General features: G+C 38.1%; 1 protein-coding gene across 1 annotated transcript in view; it reads right to left on the bottom strand.

The window, feature by feature from the left end:
• Positions 1-2,169: 2,169 nt before the first annotated feature.
• slc20a2 (solute carrier family 20 member 2) overlaps positions 2,170-14,211 on the bottom strand; it is a 35,423-nt gene continuing 23,381 nt past the window's right edge. Inside the window, exons 8-10 of the mRNA XM_008113063.3 lie at positions 10,851-11,036; positions 9,759-9,843; positions 2,170-4,292 (exon numbers count right to left, since the gene is read on the bottom strand). Coding sequence (XP_008111270.1) covers positions 4,128-4,292; positions 9,759-9,843; positions 10,851-11,036 — 436 coding nt within the window. The 3' untranslated portion in view covers positions 2,170-4,127. The remainder of the gene's footprint in view (positions 4,293-9,758; positions 9,844-10,850; positions 11,037-14,211) is intronic.

Below are 14,211 nucleotides of genomic sequence, written 5' to 3'. Positions count from 1 at the left end.
CCATCTTGTTGTGTGTCTTGTTGGTATGTGTTTCCAGTGTATAGTAACCCTAGCATGATTTTGTTTTTGACAAGACTTTTTTCAGAGGAGTTTGCCTTTGCCTTTGTCTGAGGCTGGGAGTTACCGTACTTGCCGAAGGCCACCTAGTAGGTTTCCATGGCTGAGCAGAGATTCAAACTCTTCTCTCCAGAGTCCAACATGCAAATCACTATGCTACTCTTTCTCTCTCTCCTCCCATGTAACACCTCCCACCAAATCTTGGTCAAGGCAGAGTCAACACGCTTGGGATGAAAGGTATTCTCTTGAAGCACTATGCTGATGTAATAATACCAGCACAGGGGCAGGTCCTAAGATGAGAAAAGCTACTGGCCCATCAGCCATGAAGGAAGTGAGGCATTGAGGAAACAGGCTGTCAGAGTTGAGAGATTGAAGCCCTTATAGTGGCTTATAAATAGAGGTTAGGGCAAGAGTCAAAGTTGGAAGGGGTACACACTGGGATGGTAAACCATTACTATCACAACATTCTACAACAGGAATGGGCAAGTTGCCCCCTCAAGCATGTTCTTGTTGCCTTCAAAAGGCACACTTCATCTTTTGTACTCTCCAGATCTTCATTCTGTAATTATTAAACGCTCAGGTCTGGCAGCCTGAAACCTGGGCTCTCTCTCTTAGTTGATGACAGAAGATCATGAAGAGAGGATGAATTCATAGTAGATGAAATGAGCCAACTCGTTTGTTCAGGAATCAGTTTTAAAAGCATCTCTTAAACAGGGTACAATGTTTTCATATTTCATCACCAGACTGGTATGCATGTCGGGTTGACAGCTTTTTTTTTCTTTTTTTCTTTTTTAGAATCATATCCTCTGTAGCCTTGCTGGGAATCACAACAAACTTGAAATGCATTCCTTGTTCAAACATACACATTTTGACTTCCTCCTTTGCTCAGGCTGCATTTACCCTCCTGAAAGGGCCTCTGCAAGAACTTCAAACAACCGTTTCTTTCTCTAAACTTTGAACTCTGCAACCCATGTTGTAAAGAAATAATTTGCATCAGGGTCATATCCTCCTTGTGTGAGAGCAAAACAGGATTTGGTTGCTCTGTTTCACCAAGAGCTTAAATTACATGCAGGTTATGACATTAGTACTGAATCAATAGTAGTATGTATTAGGTAAAAATTGTATCAGGCTCTGTCTGCAAATTCAAATCAACCATGTCCATGCATGAACAAAGTAAGGACCAAGTACATAAATTATTCTACCTAATACTGACTCCATATATCAATTATTTGGATCAACAGATTCAAATTACAGGAAAGGAGATTCCTCCTGAACTTTCTGACTGTAAGAGCAGTTCAACAGTGGACAACAGTGTTCAGAGTGTGGTGGAGGCTCCTTCTTTGGCATGACTGTCATTCAGGGATGCTTTAATTGTGCTTTTCCTGCATGACAGGGGTTAAACTGGATGGCCCACGTGGTCTCTTCCAACTCTATGATTCTATGAATGGCAAACGGTACTGCCCACCTGTTTTACACAATAATTTATGTAAAGATTTACACAGAAATGATCAAATACCGTTATCAGTCTGAAAGATGCTGGCAAATGAAGTGTTCTCTGTTTTTCTTGCTGTATTGGATTGATGCAGCTTGTGGTTTGTCTTACCCTTCATGAACAATTATTTTCAAAAGTTTGAAATCAAAAGCCACTATAACTGTGTCTTGAATAAAAACTTGGTGGGCAGGATTTTTCCCTGGCCTTGCCTTGTCCCAATATGTTTCTGAGCATCTTATTCTCTAGAGTCATAGTAACACATTCATTTGCATCATTTTGTATGAGCTGTTCTCCTTACAGGATTAGCACCAAAAGAGGCCTACATCCTGGGACAAATAGTCCCAAGAGAAATAAATGGAAGGTTTTGTTTGCTTTACACAGAGCTCGGCTTTATTTGCACTTGAGAGTGTGGGAGTGTGGGTGCATGTGTGTGTGCAACCCACCCATTGTTACAAAAGTCTAAACAAGAGCCCACACAGAGGGAGAATAAATTAAAAAGGTCATAACAAATGCAAAACAGCAAGGAATGCTTTGTGTTCAGAAAGTGTCTACAACAAAGATGATGGTAAAGGCTAAGAAGATTCAAGGACTCCACCTGAAAAAGAAACTCCACACAGAAGCAATTTTCGGGCATTATTTTATTAGAAATTTAGAATGAATGACCAATGAAAAAGGATCACAATGGTGTACCAAGAAAGCTCATGTATCAAAATTTTAGCAGCATTTCAAAAGTCAAGATTCCCATTCTCCTCCAAACACACTTTCCTTAAGCCTGATCCAGTAAACCCAACATGGACATTATCGCAATAGTATGTCTTTAGAAGCCATGGAGCACAGTTTTCTCGAAAGAATTGTTTCATAAGCCCAATGGAAACCAATGAGAGCTGTATGAAAAACCAGATATATTCAAGAGAACTGAAAGACTCTATGGCAAATGAAAGAACTGGATTCTACCAGCTGTCTGTTGGGCAATACTATCCCGTTATGTTACTGGAAAAAGACCTAATCCAAGGCATATCTAAGGAATTGCAACACGTTGCGGTTGTAGGGCCAGGTCTCTTCAGTAGTGTTATTATTAAATGTTGTTCATAGGACTAGCAAACTAGGATGCCTTTTCAAAAAGGCATCCTAGTTTTTTTAGGATTCCTGTCTACATTATCAATAGCAATACATTATGACTCCTTGTTGTGTTTGAAACACTTCAAGTTCCCAGTGTCAACAGATACTCCATAGTGCAGCTTCTTCCTATGGCATTACTGCAGTGGAGCAACACTGGCATAAGAAGCTACAGTGTAGACTCTTCCATGGGAGCCTCAGAGATCTTATATTATTAGGAGGCAGGAAGAGTCATGCTGCAGAAGATCTTACTCTGCTCAAGGTTAACATCTGAATTAAGTCTTATATTTGTTCCTTTGTCACAAAAAGACACTTTAAATCCTCTGCATGATAACCATTTTAATAGCCACTTCTAGCATAGGAGATTGACATTATATAATACCTCAAATGAGCCTAATTTGTTCCCCACTTATTTAGATGCTGGGCATATATCACTACAATTGTGCGTGGTACCGTCATTCCCCAGTTGGCACTGCATAGTTAAGACTTACTGGAGGCAAAAGGAGAAGCAAACAGAATGGGCTCAATCCTCATCTTTTGCCCCCTGAACTCGCTGATAAATGGACGTTCTGGGAGCAGAACTGGATTAACATACAAGGGATGATGAATAGATGTTCGAAGAGAATTTGGGGTTTAACACGTAAAGCTGGACTTTTATTAAATCCCATGTGGATAGTATTTGCTATATAGACTGTAACATTACGACACTTTGCTAGTTACAGTAAACAGGAGTGATATCATCCCAGCTTTGCTGACGGTTGATGGCAGAAAATAATTTCCATTCGAAATTTACATGGAGGGGAGACAAACAGCACATACACGGACAGACATATAATGTAATACTGACAAGCTATTCCCCTTCTTTGGTACTTTCTAAACTTTCTTATCCAAAATATATCAGGGAAATGCACCATTAAAAAGCTACTTTTTAAAAAGTATTTATAAAACCAATATTCATACAGTATTATACACAACAATGATATGAACCACATTTTTAACCAATGTACTTCTGCATGGTTTTGCTCCAGTATCATTAAACAGCATTTTTTTAAAAAACTGCACCCATTTTGCACCTTGCTTTATCATATTATCAAAGTGACAAATATCCCAGCTCTTCTAAAATATTTTAAAAACTGCCACCAAATGATACATTATGTACACATTTTTACTAAAGATTAAATTCTAGGCAATTATTTTCACCTCACTTATAATTTAAGGTAGTTTTACCTGCTAGAAGCATATATATATATTTCTTTAATATATAAGAAAACGGCACCACGTGTTATGTCAACCAATGACACAGATGATATGTACAGCAGATGTTAAAGACACTGAGAATACATCCTTGCTGACTAACTGTAGCGTATGGTTTGAATAGGGAGCTCAGCACTCTTGAATGAGAGATCTTGCCTTCTTTTATTTCAAAGAAAGGCTCCCTTCTTTCTGGGAAACAACAATGAAGTCAGACGTAGGGCAGGATACCATACATTAGAATTGCCATGACGCCAGCACTGAATAAGCCGGCCACAGGAACTGTCACAAACCAGGCTAGAAAGATATTGCGGAAGAGATGCCAGTCAACAGCCTTCTTGGAGCGTATCCAGCCAACTGCCACCACAGAGCCGACCTTAGAGGTTTGAGAACAAAATCAGAATTAAATGCACTTAACATTGCTAACAGAAGCTTATCGCCAGGGTGTCCATAATATGTGTTTGCCTTTATTAGCCAGCATTATTTGTGGTTTCCATCACCTCATGGCCCAATGAATCTTCTGGCTTACAGAGATAACTGTAAAAGGCTGGGTTGCTCTTCATGTCAGATTATGGAGGCATTTAGAGTTAGCAAATGGTGTACCAAATGTCTCTGAAGTCCGGCATGAAGTAAAACAGATCTCTTCAGTATGTTCTGTGTGCCATGCATAAAATGAGACATGTCATGCCTCGCTTCCCAATTTTCTCTGAAACATAAGCCTGGCACTTTGCGCATTGAGGCCTGCCAGTGGCCTGAAGGATTTGACTGCTGCTGGCTACCAAGCATCCACATTTCTGGACCCCTGCAAAAAAACCAATGCCAGTCAGCTGATGCCCAGAACTATAAAGCGACTGAAAGCGCTCATTGATGAAATCTGAACCCATGTATCATCTTAACACAAGGATGGAGTTTTGTGTAAAGCTGCCACAGAGGCTGAGAACTACTTGAGATGGGTTGAGGGACTGCATCTGTTTGGTTTTTAGGAAGTGCCTTGCACTATTTGGATTCCATGCCAAGTATTTTTTTTAGCTTTGATTTCCATCTGTCTCTTTTTTTAAAGGACTGGGGTTGTATATTTGTCATATGAATTCCCAACTCTTTTGGTGAAGGGCTCCTCTTTCAAATCAAATCAAATTCAAATCAAGGCGACATTTGCAAAATGATGCTATATACAAATATTAATTTGCCCCTGGAGTGGAAAATAGTACAAGGGGAAAAAGGTAACTTGCCAAGCCTTAAGATTTGACAGAATATTTATTTAAGTACTCATAGAATCATAGAATAGTCAAATACTCAAATTCAACTCTTACATTCTTTTTTGAGCATGATGTAAAACGGGTGCTTTTCATTACTTGGATGCTGTGTTATCTGATGTACTAGAAAGGCTAACAGTAATAGTTTGACAAAGGCAATATATAAAAAAGAATTTCCTGTTCTGATCATTGCCATTTTAGGACATGCCTGAAGCTGATCTCCGGAGACAGGAAGATTAGACCTCCAACATCACATATTTGCTCAAAGTAGTACTATGTTTCCCTGCTCTAACTGTTCAACTCAACAAAGGAGTACAATTTATCTTCCGTGAGAAACTGTCATTTCGTCTAGTTCCTTAATCCAATTTCCTTCCTAAGTGCCATGATGTCTGCTGTTTGCTTTCTCATACCACCAAGTGAAAGCGCTGTAAGTTGATGCACAGAAAACCAGGCTTTTCTATATGCCTTATCCTGAGAGTTGATCACCACTCAGAAGCTTTCTGTCTTCCTGTTGTGTAGCAGCTAGGTAAGAGCTTTTCCATACATAAAAGGAAATAATTTGGGAAGAGATGACACTGAATATGAATACTTCTAATTTCCATTTTTTAGCTAGCTGGAACATTGATTTATTGATCAAAATGTTGTACTATATATTCTGAGGCCCAGAATTATCTGAGATAATATTACTGTTTTAGTTCTTCCCTATCCACATTACTTTGCAATGTTGCATTGAGTTCTCTGCCTTTCAAAAGTAAGGTACTGGTCCATCAAGCCTAGTCAAGATTCAAGTTTCCGACAGAGTGTGAGGTCTCTTAACTTGTAAAACCTCAAATCCTTTTTAGTGGCCAATAAGCTGAGATTCCCAAACTTATCTTTCACTACTAGATTTCACTCAGAGGAAATGTTTACATACTTACAATTGGATTCTAACTCTGGATTTGTGTAATGTACTACAACAGTGTTGGAACTTATAGAAAATTCCAAGAATTGCTCTCGGTGCAGAAGGGTACATGTGAATATTAAAAGGCATAGTCCCCTTTCTTTAGACTTACAGATCAAGTCAGATAGATTACTGAGATGCAAGGTCCCAAAGAATTGATTCAATCCAATTAGCACTGATGGCATAACCCACTTAATATAACTTAGTAGCCAAAAGCCTGTCATGAGACCATGTTTGATCAATCCAATTCCACAGGCCCTGAGTCTTAAAATAGTTAGAGCGGGAAACTACTGACTAAAATAAATTTTCTATCAATGTGATAAGTTTGCTTCAACCCCTTCCTATGGCAGCTTCCATGCCACCAGAAACACTACCATTCAAAGATCATATAGCCATTCAGAGTGGCATACCATGAGGTAGGAGATACTGCTACAAGAAGCACGTGGAAGGGCAATTCTCTTCCACATAGACACGGATAATCATTTTGCATATAAGCCTCTTTGGATCCCAGCACATATAAAGAGTTAATACACTATTTCTTGAAACAAAATAGATTTTAAAAACAAATTCTCTTTGCAAGGTTTTATGGATCCTACTGACACCTGCTGCCCACCTGTGGTCATGTCTCAGTCCTAGAACCCCTGTCCACTGAGCTTTCCAAAGAATTTCAAAATCTTTCCTCCTGTTTGCAGGATAAATCACGATATCCAATCTGTGATTCACTTTCACAGTGAGCCCCAGCATAAGCATTAAGTAAGCTACTTGAGGCAGCCCTTTTTGAGGTGGGGCAAGTTTTTTCTGGGCATTCCTTTAAAAACAGTGCTTGATAATTTCCGAAATAGGATGTTTGGCTATTTATTGTAGTTGCCTTCTCCCCAGCACTAGCCTTCTACACTTTGCTATCATTTCCAAAGGGAACATTCATGAACAAGCTTTTAGACTTCCAGGCCAGGGATGGATCACATCAGTAGTACTTCCACCATTTTCTTTCTAATGTTCATTTATTTTAATAGACAGTGTGGAGAAGGATTTTATTTATTAATTATAATTATATTATATTATTATATTATAACCGCTGCCACCAAATTATAAAGATGTTTTTATTTAAATGCTGCCAACAAATGTAAAGATGTTTATAATGCGGCCACCAGATGTAAAGGGGATTATCAGTGCTTGCCACCACTATGGGAAGGTACAGTCACTAGCTACTTAGAGAGGAGACCTTTTAAATTTTGTTTTTCTTTCTTTTCTTATTTACTCTTGATGGTAATATATGTGTCAGAGACTGAGATGTTTGAAAGAACAATAACACGTTTATTCAGGCACAAAGCTTAATGGTTACAGTAACTTTCTCTTTAGAGGCACTTTAGATAACAGTTGCAAAGCTAGAATGAGGTGTTTCAAACTTCTTAAAATGTCACTTCTTTCTCTACTGCTTTAAACTGCAGTCACCCTGTGAATTACAATCACAGATTATCTGTTCCTTATCAGGAGACAGACTACTTTAAAATAAGTCACCAAACTTATTTTAAACTGACTCAAAAATAAGCAATTGAGTCTCCCTGATCCCTTCAACTGAGGATCAGTCTTCACTGTACCCCATCAGGGCACAGACTAACTGCTTCTTTTTCAAACCTGCACTTCTCCACCCAAACGGCAGTTGGCTCCGCCCACTTCTCCATGGCAACCAACTAATGAGTGCAGAGATGCCATAACTGAAATATTGACCCTTTTAAAACACAATTAAACATGACATCTGTAAACTAAAAAATTCACACTTCATTACAGACAGGAACAGACTTAGGATAGGATTGGGAACTAAAACAAAAAAAGAGACAAAATGGGGGGAAATGTTGTAGATTAAAGGTAGGTTTGAAGTCTGAAAAGGATGACGAATACTATTCTAAAAGAAATATAAAAGGCGCCACTATTTTATTGACATATTCATCTTAGAGGATGGGTATCATTATTTGAGTAATTTATTTAGACCTCCTCCTCTCCTCCCCCCCCCCCCCCCCCCCACACACACACAGTTTAAAAGGGCATCAGTGGTGCTGGCATTGGTAAATCCATTCTAAGCATTATCTAAGTTTATTTTACTAAGTTTTGATGAGAATACAGGTTAGAAAAGCAGAGTCATTGTTCAAAAGTGACAATTCGTTGTCCAATGTCAGCTGTCTTTTGGACTGGCTTGAAACTAAATGCCATTTGCCTTCAGATGTTGCAATACAGGATCAAGAGTGCTGATGACTCTTATAGATGTGTACATGAAGTGCTCCTTAAAATTAGCCATATCAAAAATCCCTTGAATTCCATATGAAAAAATATGTATATGATTTGAGGGAGGATTCAAAGTATAAAAATGTTAGTGCAATGTTAACACTAAGAAGTCTAATGCATAGAGGCAAGAATACTAAAAGTTAAGATGATTGGCACTTGTTAATAGACTATTGGGTGAATTCTACAATGTGACTAATAAGTAGCATGAAAAATAATAAGCTACCTATATTCTTTCCACTCTATAATATTTCAGAAAAAAATCAGCATCCTAATATTTGCAGAAATGTGCATGTTCAATTTTGGTAATACTTTGATTTTGGGATTTGTTTTTTTTTTTAAAAAAACAACAACTGCTTGATGCATTATGTTATGAAGGCAAAATGGAAAACAAGCCTTTATTATATTTTTTCCATCTGTTCGTAAAAGCTTGACTGGGTGTTTATCTGGTGTGACCACTGCAAACTCCAATACCTTGCAATGAGTGGAGCTTATTGGAATACCCACATTTGAGGCTACAAGTACGGTTAGCGCACACATTACTTCAATGCAAAATCCACTGTGAAGAAATAAAAAGACAAATGGGAGATTTTGTAGTGTAAAAGAGTGACACACAGGAAATCCCATGCCATGCATCCATCAGGAAAGTAGAAGGATGAAGGGTGAAAAGTGTCAGAACCTCTGGATAAAGAAGGGGTGCATCAGGTCAAACTTTATGTGGCATGATCTGAGGGAAAAAATCCATTGCTATGAAGAGTTAACCGACCAGCAGCTTTAGAGACAACTTGCAATGCATAATTCAGATTAATTCCCAAAGGAGAAGGGCCATTTAATTCCCCCTCCCCCTCCATGTACAAAATGCTAAAAAGCCGTCTGTTACTTTAAAATCACTACTGTGGGAGGAGCAAATGGTTGGGTCAGCGCCAATCTTATTCAGCACTGTCCTGTGCAACTTTCTGAAAAGTGTATCGTTCCATAGGAAACAGTACACATTACTTTTGTACACCACTTACTACTCTTTGCTTCTGTGGAACACTAACTAAAATTGGCAAAAGTCCAATGGTAGACTGCATGACTGCCTTTTTTAAGGCAATATATATCAAAGCAAAAAGTAATGTGGATGAGCAGTTTTGATGCTAAATTATCTTCCAGGAATACAGAATATGAAAAAAACTGAGATGTCTGAGGAGGGAATTGAATACAAATCTCTTCATGCATTTTACAACTAGATGTGAAACTATTCCTGCCCTACCCACATGTATGGTATTTCTTCATTATGGTATCATGCCACTATAAACTGATCTGAGCAGCAGAGTTTTAAAAAATGTGCAGTCCAGACCAGCCTGGCTGCAGTCACATGGCAAAGGCATACCTTGCAGTGTGTAGTACTGACAGGAAGTCCAACATTGGAAGCTATCACAACTGTGAACGCCGAAGCCAACTCAATAGTGAACCCACTGCAGGAAGCATAAGAAAACACTTCACAGTCACTCTTTTTTTTTAAAAAAAAATTATCTATCAGTGTGGGCACCATGCAACATGCCAAAGTCTTACCAGAGTTGCCGCCAACTGCTGCCCTCCAACTGATTTTGGGTCATTGCGTTATATTAAGAGGAGAAGTTGCTGCTGAATAATGAAAAACTGTACACACGCATCCACATTATAGTAGTTGATCCACTCAATACTACTGGCAATCTATTCTACATTTCAAGAAATTATGCTTAATTAGTAATTAGGTTAGCAGCAGAAGTCTAGTACGCATTAAGAGCAAAGAAAAACCATAGAACCATTGTTTAAAAAATAAGTTACAGCTGTCCCTCCACATTTGCAGTTTTTATATTCGTGTGTTGATTATGGTCAAGTTGTCCTGCTGAAGGATCTAGAGCAAACCTCTTTAAAGTGCGGCTCTCCAGTTGTTTTGGACTTCAGCTCCCAGAATTCCTGACCGTTGAACAAGCTGGCTAAGGCTTCTGGGAGTTGGGATGCCCAAACAACTGGAGGGCCACAAGTTGAAGAGGTTGAGAAGTGTTGAGATACAACTTCTCTAGGAATCTGGAGGTCCTCTCATAAGATTCTATAGTCAGCTATGGAGCATAAAGCCATGCTGGAAGCCCCAGAAATTCCTAGAGAGGTGATCTCTTAAGTAATAAAACAGCGATTTCTTTATTTGCAGTTTTGCACTTTCACCTCAGCAAATGTGGAGGGCTGACAGTATTTGATAGCTCCTTGCGATTTTTGCCATTTTCTAATTTAGTCCTCTCTATGCTTTTGAGACAACAGACTATTCTACGCAATCAGACCTCAACAATTTTAATGCATCACATTAGTTTAAAGATGAAGTCATGCACATCACTACTCAAATCAAAAGCAGAAATCATTAGGCACACAAAGACTTGCATGGAATTTTATGAGAACTCACAGAATTAGACGTTGTCACAACCAAAGCAAATAGGCATGCTCTTACCTCGATGGGGTGATGGGAGTGAGGTCTTTCCCCATTGTTTGGATCACTCTTCGCCCCCAGACCCAAAGGCCTACGCAGATGCCAACACCTCCATACAGTAGTAGCCAAACAGGAGTAGGAGCTTCTTGCATTACCCCGCCTTTGTCATATATAAGCCAGAGGGCTACCAAAGGACCAATAGCATTGCTAGAAAGGGAAAAAAACCATAAAACTGGAGCTCAATGATCAAATTCTATAGCCTTTACTGAATTTCATACTGATCAATATTGACCTAAGGTGGAAGAATGCTTAGGAAAACTTTTTTATCTACAAACAGTAGTCTCATGCTATCTCTATGTTGCCTAACTTATTCCCATTTGACCTCTCTTTTTGGCATACAACACCCAGGCTGTTCAGATATGCTAAATAAAAGCTGAATGACACTTTTACAAAAATCTGGTACCTGGAAAAAAACAGGAACCAATGTAGATTTCTATCATTAACATATTTCTAGACAATTGTATCAGTTTCATTTACTTATACCAGGATGCCCACAATGCCCTGCCTCATGTACGGAGGAGGAGTTATTTAAAGCTACTGACAATGAGGTCGCTGTTGCCCGCTTTTGGTCTAAAACTATTTAGCTGTTTGTCATTTCTTTCTTTTATCACTTTTGGACTTGTTTGTTATGCAATGCTTTTGACACAAAATAAATAAAACCAGGATGATGGCAGAATAGCAATATTTTAATATGGGATTTTATAGTGTTCTTGGCTAGCTTATGAACCACTGCAAGAATGCATCTATGCATGGAAGTGACCTTGATTTTTAAATTAAAATCCAGGAATTGGACAACTTGCCTTCCCAGAAGAATTAAGTGCGGCACCATCCCTATTTAGCTTTAGGAAAGGGGTCAAGACCTTTCCATTCAAGAAAGCCTTTGATTTATACATAGTGAGATCCTTGGGAATCTTAAGCCTGTAAATAATTGAGGTGTCTCCGGTGGAGATAGTGACAGATTATAATTTTATTGTTTTAACTGATGTATGTTTTTGCTATGTTTTTATTGTTATTTACACATTTTAATTGTTGGAATTTGTATGTTTTTATGTTGTAAGCCACTTTGAGTCCGCATGCAGAGAACGGCAGAATACAAACATTCTAAATAAATAAATATTAATTTGTGATGAAGAAATGCCACAGAAGGTCCCAGATCTTTACGAAATTCTGTCCTAGACTTTACTATTCTGTGTCATTCCCACATTTAAAGGAAAGTGTTTGTTTCTTTGGGTTGATATGTAGAGTGGTGAAACAGAGCCAGAATTCATAGGGACAGAGAACACTGCAGCCTCGGAATTAATAAGAATGATGAAATCATTTGCCACATCTACTGCCACACCTCCACCACTTTCTCTGATTCATTTGAGCAAAACAACGATTCTAAGAGCAGCAGGTCCATTTGAGTTTTCATATCCAACAATGCATTATTGTGAGATATGCACATTATGATACAAACTGTGGTGTTTGCTTTTGAATTGTTAATTGTTAATGACCTCTACAAAAGCTTCTAGTAATGGTAAAAAGCGATTAAGCTAATTAGTTAAAATGGATTAATTTCTACCAGTGTTTTTGGATTCTCCTTGGAAGTCTGGTTATGGAGACAGTCATGGTGAATGTTTGCATTTCAAAATTTCCCAATACAGTAGAGTCTCACTTATCCAAGCCTCTGGATAATCCAAGCCATTTTTGTAGTCAATGTTTTCAATTCATCGTGATATTTTGGTGCTAAATTCGTAACTACAGTAATTACAACATAACATTACTGTGTATTGAACTACTTTTTCTGTCAAATTTTTGTATAACATGAAGTTTTGGTGCTTAATTTGCAAAATCATAACCTAATTTGATGTTTAATAGGCTTTTCCTTAATCCCTCCTTATTATCCAAGATATTCACTTATCCAAGCTTCTGCCAGCCTGTTTAGCTTGGATAAGTGAGACTCTACTGTACTGTATGTCATGGGATAAACACATGATTTGTGATACTGGATTTCAAACACAGAATTACTATCACCCTTGGGCTTGTGATTGATGGTTAATACTAAACTAAAAAAGGGTGGGAGCTAGGAATGCATGAGTTCACAGTTCTCTCCTTTCACTACAGTTAAAACATAACTTTCAGCATTTCAGAAAAAGTGTACTATCTTTGTCCCCTCACAACTCTAACCATGTGTTTTACACTGTAGATTTCCTGTGTACAATTTAATATTTGCGATAAGGAGGAGAGAAGATGGCTGATTCGTTTCCCTTCCTCTTTTATGGTCACACAATGTACATATTTGCCTTTATGCATGTTCTGTCCAACCTTTAATTTTACCAATTCTACAAACAGTATGAGGAGTTACAAGTATGTACATACAAATGTAATAAATGAAAAACACAAATATTTGAAAATGTAAAATACACATAAGATACAGGAAAACCACAAAACCCAAGAGTGGCTTCAGCTTTCCATTAAGGTCATAAACTTGGTTTGCAGTTGCAAGATACATAGATGCATAGTCTTTAAAGTAATTACAGTCATGAAATAAGTGAACTACTTTATTTGATAAAATTGTGATTCTGTAGGTGTGCAATAACATCTCACTAACCTGCCTGAACATTTATGGGTCTACAATTAATAAATGTACATTTGTTTTAGTGTAGCTTTCTGTCTACTAGGTACACCCATCCATCACTAAGCTCTAAACTCTGATGCAAATGTCTTGTAAGAAACTGATGTCTAAAGAATAAAGTTTACAGCTACAATGCTGAACACAAATACATGCCCAATATACACTATAAGGTCACTTTCTACTTAAAAGAAAGAAAGCAACAATCAAATTGATTATTAGAACAAAACCACAAAATGCTCAATGTAACAGACCATGTTTAGAAGCCAACATATTCTGGGGCATTGGCAGTGGAGAAAGGAATCTAGAGAATGCATAGTCCAGGAATTGACAGCTAGATTGAAAGACTAGCATTGACTATATTTAGTTTGAGAACCTTGCCAAGATACACAGTTGGAAGAAAGGGCAATGGTGCTGTCTGACATTGTGAGAGGGAGTTGGGCAATGGTTAAAAGTTAATATTTTCTGAAAATTGGAGGCTGAGCTTTCAAATGATATAAATCTTGGAACTTCTGCCTGACATACTCCCTAAGAGTTACAGGCATTCAGCAGTATACTGAAAGCAATAGCTGCAGATAAAAGCAGCACTCTTAATCTCTAATGGCTTTTAACTTAGAAGAAATAACATTTAGAAAGCTGTGATAAAAGCTGTGAAAGAGTTTTATTTGCCAAACTCAGAGATAATGGACCAGGAACAAATACTTTCAAATC

The sequence above is a fragment of the Anolis carolinensis genome, chromosome 6 (genome assembly GCF_035594765.1).
Source record: "Anolis carolinensis isolate JA03-04 chromosome 6, rAnoCar3.1.pri, whole genome shotgun sequence".
In the NCBI taxonomy this organism is placed as follows: Eukaryota; Metazoa; Chordata; class Lepidosauria; order Squamata; family Dactyloidae; genus Anolis; species Anolis carolinensis.
The sequence above is the reverse complement of the archived record's forward strand: the minus strand, read 5'-3'. Positions and strand labels throughout refer to the sequence as shown.